General features: G+C 53.1%; 1 protein-coding gene across 3 annotated transcripts in view; it reads left to right on the top strand.

Annotated features, from left to right (window-relative positions):
- Znf76 (zinc finger protein 76) overlaps positions 1-17,473 on the top strand; it is a 27,820-nt gene extending 10,347 nt beyond the window's left edge. For 2 of the 3 annotated variants that reach the window (XM_029533016.1, XM_029533017.1), the window contains exons 2-14: positions 2,493-2,648; positions 7,725-7,805; positions 7,907-7,984; positions 10,152-10,351; positions 12,145-12,261; positions 12,438-12,513; positions 12,971-13,096; positions 13,230-13,409; positions 14,071-14,304; positions 14,391-14,554; positions 15,040-15,204; positions 16,048-16,161; positions 16,709-17,473. In XM_029533016.1, coding sequence (XP_029388876.1) covers positions 2,576-2,648; positions 7,725-7,805; positions 7,907-7,984; positions 10,152-10,351; positions 12,145-12,261; positions 12,438-12,513; positions 12,971-13,096; positions 13,230-13,409; positions 14,071-14,304; positions 14,391-14,554; positions 15,040-15,204; positions 16,048-16,161; positions 16,709-16,807 — 1,707 coding nt within the window. In that variant the 5' untranslated portion in view covers positions 2,493-2,575 and the 3' untranslated portion in view covers positions 16,808-17,473. The remainder of the gene's footprint in view (positions 1-2,492; positions 2,649-7,724; positions 7,806-7,906; positions 7,985-10,151; positions 10,352-12,144; positions 12,262-12,437; positions 12,514-12,970; positions 13,097-13,229; positions 13,410-14,070; positions 14,305-14,390; positions 14,555-15,039; positions 15,205-16,047; positions 16,162-16,708) is intronic. The other variant, XM_029533018.1, reaches the window with a different exon arrangement.
- Positions 17,474-18,024: the final 551 nt, after the last annotated feature.

An 18,024-nucleotide genomic window follows, 5' to 3' on the forward strand; every position in this document is an offset into this window, starting at 1 on the left:
GGTTATGAGCCACCATGTGGTTGCTGGGATTTGAACTCTGGACCTTCGGGAGAGCAGTCGGGTGCTCTTACTCACTGAGCCATCTCACCAGCCCCGGCCTCAGGGTTTTTAACCCCCAGGAGACCCTCTGCATTTGGCAGCATCGTAGAGACCTTGAATGCTCATTCTTGATCAGATGGTGTGGATTCAAATCCTCCTCTCACACTTAGCAGCTCTGCAACCTTGAGAAAGTTATCTGATGTCCTCAGACTAAACTATGAAATAGAGAAAATAGGGCCAACAAGGCCAAGCCACAGGTAAAGGCATTTGCTGCTGACCCTGGCCACCTGAGTTTAGTCCCCAGAACAACATGACAGAAGGATTGAACCAGCTCCCTCAAGTTGTGCTCTGACCTCCATGTGCACATTCATTCACAGAGAAAATGTTTTTAAACCAGGGAACATAACGGTACCAGAGCATAGAGATGTGCGCATGTCCACACCCCTGCGTTCCCATTGTGTGTGTGCTGCTGGGTGTTGTTAACAGACTTAGTGAGTTATTCTAGTGAAGATGACAAGCTTGGGGTAAAGCGACACAGCCAGCGCGTCCCAGATGGACTGCAGCACTGATCTCTCAACCCTCGAGGCACAAAGCCCCAGCTTGTCACTTCTGGTCTCAAGCAACATGTGCCAGGTGACAGGAACATCCTCCAGGTATATCAGTGTGAAGGCAGAGCATCATCTGGGGTTTCAAGGTTAAAGTAGGCAGTCTGGGAAAATCTTAAATTTGATGATGAAGATGACTGTGTGGGTAAAGGCACTTGCAACCAAAACTGATGACCTGCGTCTGATACATGGGATCCACACAGTTCAAGGCAGGAACCAATCCCTGCAAACCGCCAAGAAGGCTAAGAAAGGAAAACACCTCTTTAGAGAATCTTTTTTTTTTTTTTTTTGGTTTTTGGTTTTTCAAGGCAGGTTTCTCTGTGTAGCCCTGGCTGTCCTGGAACTCACTCTGTAGACCAGGCTGGCCTCGAACTCAGAAATCTGCCTGCCTCTGCCTCCCAAGTGCTGGGATTAAAGGTGTGCGCCACCACGCCTGGCCTCTTTAGAGAATCTTGAGACCAAAAGCAGGGGTGGAGGGCTCCTGACAGGTCACATATGAGAGTCTACAATGGACCATGTTCCGTGCTGCTAAGACATAGCAAGTCACGTCTGTGCACAGTCTACAGCACACGGCACTGGAACAGCCACCCCAAGCCAGAAGAGCCAGGCAGAACCCAGGTTACACTGATAAATGGTGAAGGAGGTGAGCCCCAGGGCTGTGAGCACCAGGACAGACAAGGAAGGGCCCCAGCTCCTGGGAGTAAGCTGCATATTTGTGCTGCTTTTGTGGGGGTGGGGGGGGGAGGGGTCATCCTCATAGCCTGTTAGAAAATAAATCAGAAACAGGGAAGGCTTTATCTGAAGACACAGTTAGGTGGCTCTGAGTGAGAAGTAACCTGCCTTTTTATGAGCAGAGGACTCAGGGATGACCCACCGCTGGGTGGATGGAGGTGCTGTCCCCGAGGTGGGAATGTTGTGAATTCCTTGTGGATGGTCAACAGTGCCAGTGGATGGATGGATGGATAGATGGATGGATGGATGGGTCTGAGCAGAGGATAGACCATGGAGTAAGCACAGACAACCAGCAGAGAGACTGCCTGCCTGCTGTGCCTGCCTGTTGCCTGCCTGCCTGCTGCCTGCCTGCTGCCTGCCTGCTGTGCCTGCCTGCTGCCTGCCTGCCTGCTGCCTGCCTGTTGCCTGCCTGCCTGCTGTGCCTGCCTGCTGCCTGTTGCCTGCCTGCCTGCTGTGCCTGCCTGCTGTGCCTGCCTGTTGCCTGCCTGCCTGCTGTGCCTGCCTGCCTGTTGCCTGCCTGCTGCCTGCTGCCTGCCTGCCTTTGACGGGAAGCGAGTTCCAAATGGCTCAGTCAGTAATGCAGTAATGGCTCAGTCGGTAATGCAGTAATGGCTCAGTCGGTAATGCAGTAATGGCTCAGTCGGTAATGCAGTAATGGCTTAGTCGGTAATGCAGTAATGGCTCAGTCAGTAATGCAGTAATGGCTCAGTCGGTGGATTTTTACTTCACAAGCATCCTGAGCACCATGCTTCTGTGCCCACTCTGTGTGTGTGTGTGTGTGTGTGTGTGTGTGTGTTTGACACTTGTGTGTGTGTGTGTGACACTTGTGTGTGTGTGTGACACACTTTCCATAGGAACCAGCTTAGTCCTTTGAAGCAGTGTCTGTGCCCTTGGCTGGTCTCGGGCCTTGGTAATGGCTTGCAACAGGAGGGAGCTGCAAGACTTGCTCTTTTCTTTCTCTTTTCTTCCTTCCTTCCTTCCTTCCTTCCTTCCTTCCTTCTTTCCTTCCTTCCTCTCTCTCTCTCTCTCTCTCTCTCTCTCTCTCTCTCTCTCTCTCTCTCTTTCTTTCTTTCTTTCTTTCTTTCTTTTTTAATGTGACATTGTCCATTTTCTCAGATTGGTGACCCAGAAGGAAATCTGTGACCTCAGTGGTGACCAGAAGCCAACTTCATGTCTAAAGGCACAAGTGGCAGTTTGTCATGGAAAGCTTGGGGCTGCAAACGGTGAGGCTCAGTGATGGGACAACAGCCTATGTCCAGCAGGCTGTCAGAGGTGAGTGTTCTAGGGACCTCGGGACCCTGCCCCTCTTCCCTGCTCCCCTGCCTGTGGGCCCCCACCTGCTGCAGCTTCCTGTGCCTGCGAGGGTCTTCTCATTAGAATTAGGGACCAGCACGTGCGAGCCAAGGCCTCCTGCTTTCAGACACCCCTGTTCCAGCTTGGGGCGCTTCCTGGATAGAGGCAGTGCACTGTCTTGACTGGAGCGCAGAGAAGTGCTGGCTTTGCCTTCCTGAGCCTCTGCCCTGTACAAGGCAGCCTAGACACAGCAGGGCCCAGCATACAATTTATGCCTCAGTGTCTGACACCAGTGGGCGCCAAATAAACACGCCGGGTTCACGGAGAGACTCGAGTCACAGATAAGTAATGGTTCTTCGGGAGTGTAGGCATCTCCTCAGACCTGCACAGGGCATGCGTTTATAACCACAGCATTGAAGACTAAAACAGCTCTCCAGAACCTGTAAGAACACTCGGGGCATGGGCTCAGTAGTACAGATGCAGTGCTCATTCAGAGGACCTGAGTGACAGCTGCGCCAGGGATCCCACACCCTCTTCTGGTCTCTAAGGTAACCCACACACACAGCGTGCATGCACACACACACACACACACACACACACACCATGAATATATAGACCTAAATAAAATTAAAATTTTATTTATTTATTTATTTATTGGTTTTTTGAGACAGGGTTTCTCTGTATAGCCCTAGCTGTCCTGGAACTCACTTTGAAGACCAGGCTGGTAAAAATTTTAAAAAGCTGTTTAAGAACAGATGAGGCCTCCTCTGTGCAGACACTTAGGAGTGGACATGTGTTAGGTTTTGGAGACCTGGGGTTTGGAATGTTTGCATAGCCGTGAGCCTGCACTTCCCTAACCCACTGGGAGTTCACGAACTGTAGACTTAGGTTTTCAGATGAGGGATAGTCAGTCACACTGAGAGTTTGCCATTTGTGGGAAACGCAGACTTAGCAGTCCCGCACTACATCTGGCTGTGGAGAGGCTGAGCCCGCAGTGCTGTTGGGCATGGGTGCCTCTGGGCAGGATGTTACCCCTCCTGCCCACCGTTCTCAGACATGCCCCATGCGGTCTTGGCTTCCGTGGACGGAAATGCTGCCTCCTCCTGCCTTTTCCAGATCCTGGGAGCAGCTTTCCAGATCCTGGGACCACGTTGCTGCCCCCCTGCAGTTTAGTACACACCTAAGAAAATGTCCAGGCCTAGGTTTGCGGGTGCCTCGTTTAGTGCTTTGTCATTTAAGTTATGTGGGCTTACTTTGTTTTCTTTGCCTTTGTTGTTGTTGTTGTTCTTGTTGTTGTTGTTTTTGAGACACAGTTTTTCTGTGTTGCCCTGGCTGTTCTGGAACTCAGAGATCCTCCTGCCTCTGCCTCCTGAGTGCTGGGATTCCATGCCTGGCCAAACATTTGTTTCTTGACAATGAAGTGAGATAGCCCTTGATGTCGTCAGCAAGCTCTTGAGGTGGCTTCGGGAGGCCTGTCACGGTCTGTCTAGGATTGTTCTCCTGGGAATATGTTTTCTCTAGGATACTTCTGAAGCCCGGGCTCTCTGTCCCTCATTGTCTGTCCCGTCCCTGCACCTGTCATGGTGCAGTCTGGGAGAGAATTTAGGATTTCTAGGTGGGGCTTTGCTTTCTCCTTAGACCCTGTCACTTCCATTGCTTCAGCTTTCCACAGAGGGATACTAGATAATGAATTAAAGCGGTGGCAGCTAACCCCTAACCTGTAGTCTCCGCCTTTGGGAGACTAAGGCTGCCTGTCTCAAAAGAACAGAATCGCAAAAAGGTGAGCTGTCTGGCCCAGCCCGCTCTTCTTAAGTCTTTTCTTCTAAAGTTATGTCTTTGCCTCTTCCACCTCTCTGTTTCTCTGTTTGTGAATATGTGTGTGTGTGTGTGTATGTGTGTGTGTGTATATATATATATATATATATATATATATATATATATATATATCACATCTGTTTTATTTTTTATGAGTACACTGTCACTGTCTAAAGACACACCAGAAGAGAGCATCAGATCCCATTACAGATGGTTGTGAGCCACCATGTGGTTGCTGGGATTTGAACTCAGGACCTCTGGAAGAGCAGTCAGTGCTCTTAACTACTGAGCCATCTCTCCAGCCCTTTTGTTTACATCTTTCTCCCATCATTTTTCTCAGGTCTGTTTCTTGCCTCTCCCACTGGGTTACAATGTGTGCATCCATGTGTATGCACTTAATCACACTCAAATAAATGTAGTTTTAAGTCTTTTTTAAAAAAATCTTCCATCAGAATAATTACTTTTACTTTTAAACTCAGCCTTACTCAAAATCTTAGGACATGCATGATATTCTTTGCTAGAATGTAGCATTCGTGGTCCTTTGGTCTGTCCCCACTGGAGTCCTGTCCCCTCTGAAAGTGCAGGAGCCTAATCTCAACTGCCCACTTGCTCTTGGCATCCTCATTTTTTTGAACTCACACAGGAAACTGCTTACTAAGTTCTACTTACAGCAGCCTAAGCCTTTTCTGGCTTGCAGCACCATACTTTTCCAAAGTCCTTCTACAGAAAGTTCCCAAGACCTAAGATCCACACTGTCAGGTCACAGCCACATCGCTCTTCTCTGGCACCAGTTCTCCATGTGACTTCCTTTTGTCTTGCTAGGACAACACAAATACCTTATGTCATCAACACGAAAGAGGAAGGTTTATTTGGCTCACGGTTTTAAGGTGTTCAGTCTGTAGTCATTTGGCCCCATGTGCTTGAACAGAACGTCACGGCAGACAGGAGCCTATGGGCTGTGGGAGAGAGCTGTTCACCTCACGGCTGACAGGAAGGAGGAAATGAGGCAGAAACAGGCCAAGGGGAAACACACACACACACACCACATGACCTCCAAGGACCAACTTCTTCCAGCTAGGCCTACCTCCTATAGTTTCTAGAACTTTCTAAAACAGAAGGGCATTTGCCATTCAAGGTTGTGCATAACTGCAGAACTGAAGAGTCACAACTGTGCAGAGCAACAGAACCCAAGGAGACTCCCTCTAGGGGTGAGTTTGGGGATTCCCCTGATGGGGAAATGTCAGCAGATGGTTGAGTCAGAAGAGGCCAGCTGGTGTTTCTCCTTATTGCAGGGCTCAGTTCCTGAGCTGAAGGAAGAGCGAACACGTCTCCTGTGTGGACTTGTCAGTCTCCCTGTCTTTCTTTCTATCCTCACTCCTATTCTCTCCCAAGAGAACAGCCTGAGCAGGGAGCTCTTGAGTCTGATCCCAAGAGCCCACTCAAGTGTGGTGGCTCATTCACACTTAGGTGTGAAGTCAGGAAGTCAGGAGGAATGCGGGGCTATCCTCAGCTCTATAGTGAGTGTAAAGCCAACCTGGACAACTTGAGACCCCCATCTAAGAGAAGAGAAAAGAGCCCAGGACACAGTAGCCCACACCTATGGTCCCCCCAAAACACAAGAGACGTAGGCAAGAGGATTGCAATTTGTGGCCAGCCTGAGCCACATATCAAGACCCTACATAAAACAATCAAGGTTTAGGGATACACGCTCCTGGCTGAGGCCCTTATCTCCCATGCAAAGGCTAAAGGTTCAGTCCTAGCCTTGGAAAAGAAGAGAAAGCCTGGCAGAATGCACACGCCCGTAACCTCAGCATCTAGAAGGCAGAAACAGGAGCTTACGATGACTTTGAGGTCTTCATTTGTCTGGTTAGCAAATTCCAGGCCAGCATGAGCTACAGAGCAAGATCCTGTCTCAAGGAAAGCTTTCGTGGGTGGGGTGGGAGTGGGGCTTGAGGTTGCATAGATCAAGTAAAGAACATGCTCATGTGACAATGAGATAAGTCATAGACCCCACAGTAGCCACACTCAGGCTAGGCAGATAGCTCGCTCATGGAGCACGAAAGTGTGAGGGCCTGAGTTAAACCTTCAACACCCACATCAAAAGCTGGGTACAGTGGCACATGCTTCTAATTCCCCCAGCCAGGAGGATCCCTGGGGACTCTCAGGCCCACCAGCCTATGGAACCTGGGAGCTCCTGGCCAGCCAATAGAGATGCTGTCTCAAAGGCAAGGGGAAGGCTTGTTGAGGAACATCACCCAAGGATGACCTCTGGCCTACCCACACGCTCACGTGCACACACATGCACACCCAATGCACACACAAACATCTCACACATACTCACACTCACATGTGTACACATACAGGCACACGTACCCACACCTCTCTATCCCTTCACTTCCATTTCTTTCATTTGTTTTTTGTTGTTGTTGCTGTTTTTCAAGAAGGATCTCTTGTAGCCCAGGCTTCAAGTTCAAACTATAGTAGAGGCTGGCCTTGACCTCCTGGGCCTCCTTCACCACTTCCCAAGTGCTGGGATTGTAGATGGACACCACCAATCTGGCTCCCATTGCTTTCACTCTGCCTGTGGGGCTCACCAGAGTGAAGGCTGCAGCCTGTGGAGGGCTGAGCATATTCCTGCCTGCTCTCTGTAAGCTCACTCAGTCCACAGCCACTGCATCAGGAAGAGACAACTGTTCAAAGGAGCAGGCAGCTGAGACTCAGGCTGAATATGGACGCAGGCTCACACACTTGGGAGGTCGGTCCTGGCTCCAGAGCACATTGTGGCTATCACCCCTACCACAGCATGTCATGTTGGAGGTCCCAGATTTTGGCACACTGTTACAGGGGGAGATGAAGAAATCTGTTTTAACTATTAGTTGGCTATGTATCTGAATTTCTTGGTATTTGGGATCCTCCCTGGTTTCAGGACATTCTTTGTTCTCCATTTAGCTCAGTCTGGGCAGCTCACCGTTAGATCAGAAATTCCCATCTTCACAGGCATGGGCAGTAAGAAAGGGAATTGCTCCTTGCTGAGTGGCAGATAAAGTTACTTCATGACAGGATGTTTTCCTCAGGGCCTCCAGACTGAGGCTTAAAAGGTGGCGAAAGGAACGTGGTGGATGTTCCCATGCTTAGACCATAGGCAAGGATGCAGAGACTCAAATAGGCATCTGCCAAAGCAGGCAAGCACGTGGTGGGCCTTTGTCAGCCCAGTCCACTTCTCTGCTTATATGTCCCCAGGGGAGAAGCTGCTTGAAGGGCAAGTGATCCAGCTGGAGGATGGGACCACTGCATACATTCACCAGGTGACGATACAGAAAGGTGAGGCGCCCCAGACACCCGTGTGGAGGGAGGCCTGGCAGCCCCAAGTGCCCTTCCTGGCCATGAGCCCCAGAGGAGGACTGGTGCTGCTCTCCTTGCAGAGTCTTTCTCCTTTGAAGATGGCCAGCCCGTGCAGCTGGAAGACGGCAGCATGGCCTACATACACCACACGCCCAAAGGTGGGCCCGTGGGCATCGTGGCTGGTGGGGAGGGAAGGGGCTTGGGGAGAGAGCACAGCACCCCCTTCCCAGGGGTAAGACCCTGCTGACCTGGCAGACCACAGGGGTGGGGCAGGGCATCTCCCATCAGCAGAGGAGGCTCTGGTGCCTCTCCCACCAGGGGAAGGACACTCACTCATCTTTAACAGCGAGAAGCTCCTCAGTAGTGTAGTGACTGGGAGGTCCTCACTACTAAAGAGTAACCGCTTAGGCTGGGCCTGCTGGTGCACACCTTTAATCCCACACTCGGGAAGCAGGGGCAGGCGGATCTGTGTGAGTTTGAGGGCAGCCTGGTCTCTATAAGCAAGTCCAGGACTGCCAGGGCTCTGTTACACAGAGAAATCCTGTCTCTAAAAAGTAAAAACTAACCAACCAACCAACCAAACAAACAACAGCAACAAACAAGGAAGGGAGGGAGGGAGGGAGGGAGGGAAAGGAGTGATCATTGTCTGGCCACAGTCTCGTGGCAAGTACACACGAGGCATTGTCAGTGTGGGAGCATACACAGAGGAAGAGAGTCAGACAGCCCTGGCCCACTGCAGCTCAGCTGTGGTGGGTGAATGGCACACTGAGCAGAACCAGAGAGAGCGCCTCTGAGCAAGGGTGGACAGACTCACCAGAGGCCGGGCTGTGTGAGCTGCTTCCCCTTCTGACCACGCCTTTTTGCACATGAAATTTTACACATCCCTAGATAATATAGTTATGTGAAATTGCTATACAAATACCAACTATGAATCATAAAGAAATTTACAACTCTTGGCCTGGAGAGGTGACTCAGTAGTTAGGAGCACATACTGCTCTTACAGAGGACCCAGGCTTGGTTCCCAGCACCCACAACCAGGCAGCATACTACGGCCTGCAGCTCCAGTTTTACAGGATCCGGTGTTCTCTGGCCTCCTCAGCCTCCTATACACAGTGATGCACAGAAACTCACATAGGCACCCTTAGACACGAATACACAGAAACTCACATAGGCACCCTTAGACACGAATACACAGAAACTCACATAGGCACCCTTAGACACGAATACATACATTTTTAAATCCTAAAAAGCCCAGTTCTTTGACAGTTCCGCCTTCACTGTGATTGAAGACAAATACAGATTCACATGTTGAGTGAGGTCTTGGCTGAATGTTTGGGCCCCAAGATGATGACAGATGCGGGCTGTAGAGCATCTTCAACAGTGCAGGCCTGACTGAAGCTCAGTGTCCCATCACATCATATAGCGCCAGATGGCAGCAGCGTGTTTAGAGCCATCTCACTATCCTATCCCAGACCAGAATTCACTTAACAGTTTTCATGAAATTCAAACTGGCAATCCAAACTGCAGTTTTTAAAAATCAAACCTATAGCATAATATAGCCCAAAAGTAGACAGATTTGATACTTGTTGAGCAATGACCTTAGGAAAATACTATATTATTATTTTCTATTAAACTAATGATTCTGTAAGAGTAGGAAAGTGCGTGCAAATGATAACACAGAATCAGATCTGAGGTGTATCAATGGCGGTTGGTTTGTGTTGTGTGGCTTGATAGCATGCAGAATGCAGAGTGTGTGTGCCGTGTTCAGAACCGAGGCTGAACACGTGAGGTCACGTGACACAACACTAGTAGCCCCTCAGAAACGCCCCAGGTTCACTGTACATTTTGTTTTGCATCAGTTTTTAGCTGATGCCCATTCAGAGACATTCAGGGATGCCACGTGGGGTCACTATCCATTAAGTATCCCGGAGCTTAGGGAAGAGTGGCAGGGTAGGACCAGCCAGTGCGGGAGGTAACCTTTACTGGAGCAAGAGGGCTGGGAAACCCAGCAAGGAGATGAGAGCCAGGGCCAGGGTGAGTCCAGCCCATCAGAATAGAGATTTGGGTTTTCATCCTAAGACCAAATGAAGTGGGGTTGGGACTGGCCAGTCTCTGGGCAGGAAGCCCTTGGGAGAATATGGTCAGTGCGCCCTGGGAGGCCTTGTGCTTGTGAGAGGCAGTCCCAGTTGGACCAACAAGAGGAAGTCACCACAAGGAGGCCCCCTGAAGAGACTCCCTCTGTGTACTCTCTGCTCATCATCTAAAGCCAGGGTCTCAGCTGGGTGTCCCTGCCTGCCATCAGGCCTAACCTCGTGTGCCCTGTAGAGGGCTATGACCCCAGCGCCCTGGAAGCTGTCCAGCTGGAAGACGGTTCCACTGCCTACATTCATCACCCTGTGTCTGTGCCGTCGGACAGCACCATCCTGGCTGTGCAGACAGAGGTGGGCTTGGAGGACCTGGCAGCAGAGGATGAGGAAGGCTTCGGCACGGACACGGTGGTGGCCCTGGAGCAGTACGCCAGCAAGGTGAGCACCAGGCTCCGCCACCTGCCCACCACCTCTTGGTGCTGCCAAAACCCGACTTCTCTGGCCAAGGGTAGTGGTCTATGCTAGAATCCTAGTCCTTGGCATGTGGAGACAGGAGCTTAAAGCCATCTTGAACCACACAAGATCCTATCCCAAACCAAAACAATTCCATCTTCTAGAGAACAGTGCCAGGCCTGTGCTTGGGCTCACACTGGGTTACCCTGGCCTCAGCCCATCTGCCCCAGCTCCTCCTCAGCCCATCTGCCCCAGCTCCTCCTCAGCCCATCTGCCCCAGCTCCTCCCCAGCCCATCTGCCCCAGCTCCTCCCACTGCTCTTCTCTCCTCTCCCCCCACTGGGACCATGACAGACAGACAGACAGACAGACAGCTGTACACTGACCCTTGTTCTGCTGTCTGAGAAGGGAAGGTTACTGTAGGGACAGTAGCTTCTGAGTGGCAGGAAGTGAGCACCAGCCACCTCAAGCTGCTGTGATAATCCTCTGCTCATTAGGAAAGCTCTGCATGTGCCTTTTCATTAGTTTTCCCATCCACTGAAGTAAGATGCTGCTATATTTATTACTTCTCTGAGACTGACTTAGACACTGGGGAATAAAGCCAGCAGGCAGTGAGCAGGCCTGTGCACCAGAGCAGCTGGGGCTCTGGCGAAGGGAGCCTGATGAGAGGAGCCTTGGCTACCTGCTGAGGACAGAGACCTGTGAGCCAAGGCTAGACCACAGAGCCCTGGATGGATGGGGCAGGGTTAACCAAACACCAGTTAACCTGCAGGCCAGGAGGGCTTAGCTTTCTAAGTTTCTTAGTTTACCTCTAAAAGAGGAAAATTTCATGTCTCTTCAAAAGGAAGCACAAATTTACTACAGGCCACCCGAGGCCAGATGTGAGACAGAAAGAGAACTAGGCTTTACCAAAAGCAAGAGCCTCGAGGTCAGGGCTGCCTCTGCCACTGCCTCCTCCAGCCGGGGGTGGGGCCTCCCAGGCCCAGGCTGGTAAGTGAGCTGAGTGGGACCAAGTGATTTCAGAAGTCACTTCCACCCATGACTCCAGCTCTGTGATCATGGTGCCTGCTTTTCAGCAGGGTCTCCTACAGGGAGAAGACAACATGCTGATCAGCCCCAGCCTCCTAGGTGTGTGGTCAGCAGGGTTCTAACTCAGCCTACCTCAGGGCAGCCATGCTACCCAGGAGATTCTGCTAGATGCCCTCGAACACCCAGCCTCCCTACTCCATCAGGGCTGCACCAGGACTGCATACCAGCCTCCTGGAGTCTGCTAGCTGTCCCTGTCTAGATATGTTTCTCTGCCTCAGATGCAGATGTGTAAACACATCATATATGTATGTTTGTATATATGTATGTATATACATATGTGTGTATACATACATACACTAATAAAAAATCAGTTTATGAAAAGGAGTTCCAGTTTCGTCCCCTCCCTTCCAGAACCACCCTTTGGCCACAGGAGCTATGCTGTGGGGTTTGGATGAGTGTTTGAACCCTTGGTTCCCAGTTAGTCACACTGTTTGGGGACATTTAGAAGGGGCTGCGGGAGGTGTGCCACTGGGTATGGACTGTGAGATTGAAAGCCCCTCCCATGCCACTTCCTTTCATTCCTGGGGTTTGTGATTATGTTGGAAAACTGAGCTCTCTGCTTTCCTGTTCCTTTCCCATGCGGTGTTAATTCTGTTCTTTGGGTCTTAGGCTCTCAGCTGAGTCTTGTGTCCTCCCTTCTCATCCCCTCAGGAGTACATACAGTGACACCAAGATGTTTTCTTCCCTCAGGTTCTGCACGATAGCCCGGCTTCCCACAATGGCAAAGGGCAGCAGGTTGGGGACCGAGCTTTCCGCTGTGGCTACAAGGGCTGTGGTCGTCTCTACACCACTGCCCATCACTTAAAGGTAAGGCTGGCAGGTGGCTTTGAGCCCTGGCCCCTGCCCCATGTCACCTGCAAGAGGGAAGAGGCACATGCGCACAAGTGTCCGCAGAGGAAGCTGGGACACAGTGTGGAGGGATGAGAACCAGTGGACTCAGCCAGTCCTATCCCACTGAGCTACGGGCTTGCTTTCCCTCACAGGTCCACGAACGAGCTCACACAGGGGACCGTCCATACAGGTGTGACTTCCCCAGCTGTGGAAAGGCCTTTGCAACAGGTAACTACCTAGATGAAGACAGGGTCCGAAACCAGATGACAGCAAAGGGTTCTAGACCCACTGCTGTCCCAGAGAGACCACTGAGGGGTCTCTGGAGGGCCTGCGGGAGAGGCGGGGGCACAGGAGAGAGGCCTGTCTCTTGTATCAGCTCTGGCAGCCAACAGCTGTAGGCTACTGAAGCCTGTGGCTTCTCTGGCTTTGTTTGCTCTGGGAAACAAGGGCCCTCGGGCTCAGCTTCTCTAGGCTCCCTCTGAGATTCATGTTCTGGAATGTCTCCATCTGGCCTTGCAAAGCGCCCCAGGGCACTGTGGGCTTTTCCTTGGCAGTATGGCACTGAGGCTGTCCTGGGCCTGCAGGGCCTCCTGGAACATCACTTAGGGTAGAGAGCCTCTACGTAAGGCAGGCAGGCAGGAGGCTCCGCTGAGCACTCTTCTTACATCCCACCGCACATGGACAGGCTACGGGCTAAAAAGTCATGTTCGTACTCACACGGGTGAGAAACCATACAAGTGCCCAGAGGAGCTGTGCAGCAAAGCTTTCAAGACCTCAGGGGACCTGCAGAAACACGTCCGGACCCACACAGGTAGGCTGGGCCCTGCCACCCTATCCCCAGGGGCCAGAGGCTCACTCTGCTTTTCAGATTGAGGCCCAGAGCCCGGGCTGTCCTTTCTTGCTCTGGCCTTCCTGAGCCATCCCTCAGATCCCTGTCTGCACAGGTGAACGCCCATTCCGGTGCCCTTTTGAGGGCTGTGGCCGCTCCTTCACCACATCAAATATCCGCAAGGTACATGTGCGCACCCACACAGGCGAGCGGCCCTACACCTGCCCCGAGCCCCACTGTGGCCGTGGCTTCACCAGCGCCACCAACTACAAGAATCACGTGCGCATCCATACAGGTGGGCCAGCTGCTGTGTGAGGAGCCCCTCCTCAGGCCCCACCTCCCCCCTCTGTAGGCTTCTGATGGGGGACCTCTCAGCTCCAGCCTTCTCTGCCAGCCACTCTAGGCTGGACTGGGGTGGGTGCCCCAAATGCTGTCTCACCACAGTGCCCCCATTGGTATCTGGGTCTAGTCCGATAGTCCTGTCCGCCTCTGTAGAGTAGGACAGCTCCTAGCCACACTTAGATGGAAATGTCACCTGCGTCTCCTCCAAGCATCTGCTCTGCACGTGACTCAGGTCCAGACTCCAGTGCCAGCCCCTGTCCAGCTTCCCGTCGTCTCTCAGCCATTTCTCCCACCCTGACACTGCGTTCTTTCCCCCACTGTCTCTCCTCTTATGCCTGCAACTCTTAGCCCCGCACCCCACCATTGCAGTGTCTGCCCTCACTCCCCTTCTCTACACGCCCCTTACTCTCTCCACCTTGTCTCTGGGTGCGGAGGTCCCACTCTCGTGCCCTCCTGTCTTCCACAGGCCATCTTCCCCAACTCCTACCCCTGAGTCTCAGTTCTCAGCCCTTTCCCCTGGCTTTCCTGTCGCCAGTCCTGTCCCCAACCCTATCCCCTTAGCTTCCCCCTTGCCAGCCCCAGTTCCCACCCCCCTCACAGCCCAGTGTCCCCAGGGGAGAAGCCATACGTTTGCACGGTGCCAGGCTGTGGAAAGCGCTTTACGGAGTACTCGAGCCTGTACAAACATCATGTGGTGCACACACACTGCAAGCCCTACACATGCAGTAGCTGCGGCAAGACCTACCGGCAGACCTCCACCCTGGCCATGCACAAGCGCAGCGCGCATGGGGAGCTGGAGGCCACGGAGGAGAGCGAGCAGGCCCTGTATGAGCAGCAGCAGCTGGAGGGTGAGGGAGCAGAGAGCGGGAGGCCGGGCCACAGAGCCTCTCGCGACATCCAGCAGTGGGTGACAGCCTAGGCTCTCTTCTCCTAGCCGCCTCTGCCGCCGAGGAAAGCCCCCCGCCCAAACCAACCCACATTGCTTACCTTTCGGAAGTGAAGGAAGAAAGCAGTGCCATCCCAACCCAAGTAGCCATGGTGACGGAGGAGGATGGGCCCTCTCAGGTGGCTCTGGTCACTCAGGACGGTACCCAGCAGGTAGAAGCCCTGGGGATGGGTGGAGCAGTCTCCCAAGGGCCCCTGAGGTCCTCGGCCTCACCTCCACCCAGGCACCTGTTTTGCCTTTATGGACTTTAGAGAGCTGCATCTGAGGGGACCAGTGTGTCGCCCAGCCCTGCTCCTCCCTGTTCCTCATCTCAATGACATGTGTGTGCTTAAGTGGGGTCACGTCAGGTCTCGAGGGTCTTGAAGCCAGAAGTCTGCCAGTGTTGCTGGCCACAGAGTACCTTGTCCCTTGGCCATACCTCATTGTCCAGTGTGCCTCTTCCTGCTAGGGTGAAGAGGAAGTCATGCTAGGTGGAAGCCCTGACCTGCATGCAGGGGTTTACAGAGGCCAAGTAGTGGGAGATACAAATGCCAGAAAGAGGCCTTGCTGCTGCTTCTGTAGCCGTGGCCCTGCACTGTGTCAGTGTCCAAGCCCAGTACTCCCACCCGTCTCCAGCTCATCTCCCTCCTGTCTGTAGGTCAGCCTTTCCCCGGAAGACCTGCAGGCCCTGGGGAGTGCCATCAGTGTGGTGACACAGCACGGTAGCACCACCCTCACCATCCCCGGTCATCATGAAGAACTGGCCACATCTGGCACACACACGGTCACCATGGTCAGCGCCGACGGCACACAGACTCAGCCCGTATGACCAGACAGTTTCCTTGTTCTCTGTGTAACCTTGTCATTGGGGGTCGGAGGCATTACATGCACAGACCAAACCAACCAAGATTTCATATGAGACAAAGACACCATAAAAAGTCTCCCTGCCAGGCCTAGTGGTATGAACCTGTAGTTGTAGCTGAGGCAGGAGGACCACAACTTTAAGGTCAGTCTGGGCTAAGCAAGGTATGGGGTACAGCTCAGTAATAGACCTGCCATTTGTCATATGTGAAGGCCTAGGTTCAGTTCCCAAGACTCAACCACCCAGACTTTAAAGTCTCCCCTCAAAGACCAGGCGTGGTGGTGTACACCTTTAATCCCAACACTCTGGAGGCAGAGGCGGGAAGGCATCTGTGAGTTCAAGGCCAGCCTGATCTATATTATAACAAGTTCTAGGACCACAAAGACCATGTCTCAAACAGCAAACAAACCCTGTCCCCTCGGCAACCCTCATCCTTAAAAGCCTTTGGCAGACAGCTCCAGGCAGCGTGCAGGACAGTGGCCCGCCCATAGGTGTACTCCCAGCAATTTGGGACTAAGACAGCTCAGGGTCAGCCTGGACAGCTTACTCAGAAGCACAAGGCATGGGAAGGACTGGGCTGTAGCTCGGTGGCTCTGAACACCAAGTCCCTAAGTTCATTCAGTCCCCAGTGCTGTCTCTACCACCCTGACAGCCTCCAAGAAAATCCTGCAAACTAAAGAGAAAGATGCAGTCATAATCACTTCCATACCGCGGGATTTAGGAGAGGCCACAGTGACCGTGTCCTTCCTGTTTGTGCTGCCCCCAGCCATGGGGCAGGTGCAAGGTCTGCTTGTGTGTCTCCAGGTCACAATCATTACCTCTGGGGCCTTGGTGACTGAGGACTCAAGCGTGGCATCTCTTCATCACCAACAGGTGGCGCTGTTGGCCACAGCCAACGGAACACACATCGCAGTGCAGGTGGGCTGAAGACTGGAGGGAGAGGGAGCCTGAACTCGCGCGCGCGTGGGGGCGTGGGCAGTGAGGGAGAGCTCAGGCCCCCTCTGCCTATACAGGGAGACTGGGGAGTCCTTCACCTTGGGGGTGGCTGCGGCAGCGCCTGGGCTTCACGCATAGTCTTTCTCTTCACCTGGGAGATAGAGAGGCTGGGGCAAGTTCTCTCTAAGGTGCTTTCCAGCCAGTTGCTGTTGTGTGAGCCAGCTGATGTCTAACACAGAGGAGCCTGTGGTCTGCCCAGGATGGGCCTAATAGGACTCTTTAACAGGGAGCTTTCCTCTAGTAGGGCCCTAATAAGAAAGAGCCTTTAATCCCAGCGCTCGGGAGGCAGAGGCAGGTGGATTTCTGAGTTCGAGGCCAGCCTGGTCTACAGAGTGAGTTCCAGGACAGCCAGGGCTACACAGAGAAACCCTGTCTCGAAAAACCAACCAACCAAGAGAGTGGGTGGAACACACAGGCCTGTGGGGTCTGGAAGGGAGGAACTCACTCTCCCCGCTGCACCTCTCCACAGCTGGAGGACCAGCAGACCCTGGAGGAGGCCATCAGCGTAGCCACTGCTGCTATGCAGCAAGGGGCTGTGGCCCTGGAAACCACAGAGAGCGGCTGCTGAGCCCAAGAGGACCAGCTCCCACACCACACTGGAGAAGGCGCCATGCTCACAGGCAGCCCCCGGCTACGGCTGACCCCAGGAAGATGGCCGCATAGGCCTCAGGGGTGATGAGGCAACAGGAAAATGGCCTCTAGTGGGAAGGTCTGTAGGCTGCACCCAAGTTGCGGGCCAGGCAGCAGGCAGTGGACACTGAGCTTGGTTACGGGCTGCCCAGACACCTGCTTCCCTCCCGTGGGAGAATGTTCTTCCCGCTTCTGTCCGCTCCCTCTCTCAGGGAGGTGGTGACCAGGTGGACGAGGCTGGCCTCCACCCTGGGTGGTAGTACCACCAGGGGAAAGGCCGACAGCTTTCAGCCCAGCGCCTCCCAGCAATAACCGTCTCCTGGGGCTGCGGTGGCTGAGACGCCTAGCCACTTGGCACCAGGGACTCCCCACCACCACAGTTAGAATTAATTCCTCAGGGGCCTGTGGCTGGAGTGAAGGTGCCTCTTGGCTTGTCTGTGGCAAAGAGGCGAGCGAGTGGCCTGTACCCGGACTGCTGGGGACTGGGTTTCATTTGTTATGTGGTTTGGGTTTTTAATCCTATTTTGATAATTATTTTTTTTCCTGCTCTGGGTGGTGGCGGCAAACGGGTGGATGAGTATTTAATAAAAGTTGCAAGTTTCCACCTGGGCTCCTCCATCATCTCAGTGCTGGTCCCCTGTGGCAGGGCTGGCCAAGCTCCGGCCTGTTTCCCTAGCCCTGCGTGGCCTCAGCACCCACCCAGCCAGCAGGTGGCTCTCCATGGGTCCAGGCAGGAGGAGGCCCTAGGAGAGGTGAGCTCTGGGACCCCCTGGTAGGCTTCTGCCCACACCTACGCCAAACAGGACCTGAATGGCTGTGCTTCTTCCTGGGCTAGGGCTGAATCTGGGGGTAATGCCCGGGCTGGCAGAATTCTGGGTCTTCTGCCTTGCCATCACTGAACAGAGCCTGGCCCCTTCCTTCCCAGCCACCGTCACCACACAACCTCACCAAGGTTCCAGTGACTTCTTCCCAGTGCTAAAATCCCAGCTCTGTAACCCAGTTAGGGGGCAGGATGTCTAAGTTCATCCTGTGATATCCCAAAGACACAGGGGGACCCCACTAAAGAACCCCCATAAAGAACATCAGAAGGGGCAGGATGGCGCATGCCTTTAATCCCAGCACTCNGGAGGCAGAGGCAGGCGGATTTCTGAGTTC

Source organism: Mus pahari, chromosome 21 (genome assembly GCF_900095145.1).
Source record: "Mus pahari chromosome 21, PAHARI_EIJ_v1.1, whole genome shotgun sequence".
In the NCBI taxonomy this organism is placed as follows: domain Eukaryota; kingdom Metazoa; phylum Chordata; class Mammalia; order Rodentia; family Muridae; genus Mus; species Mus pahari.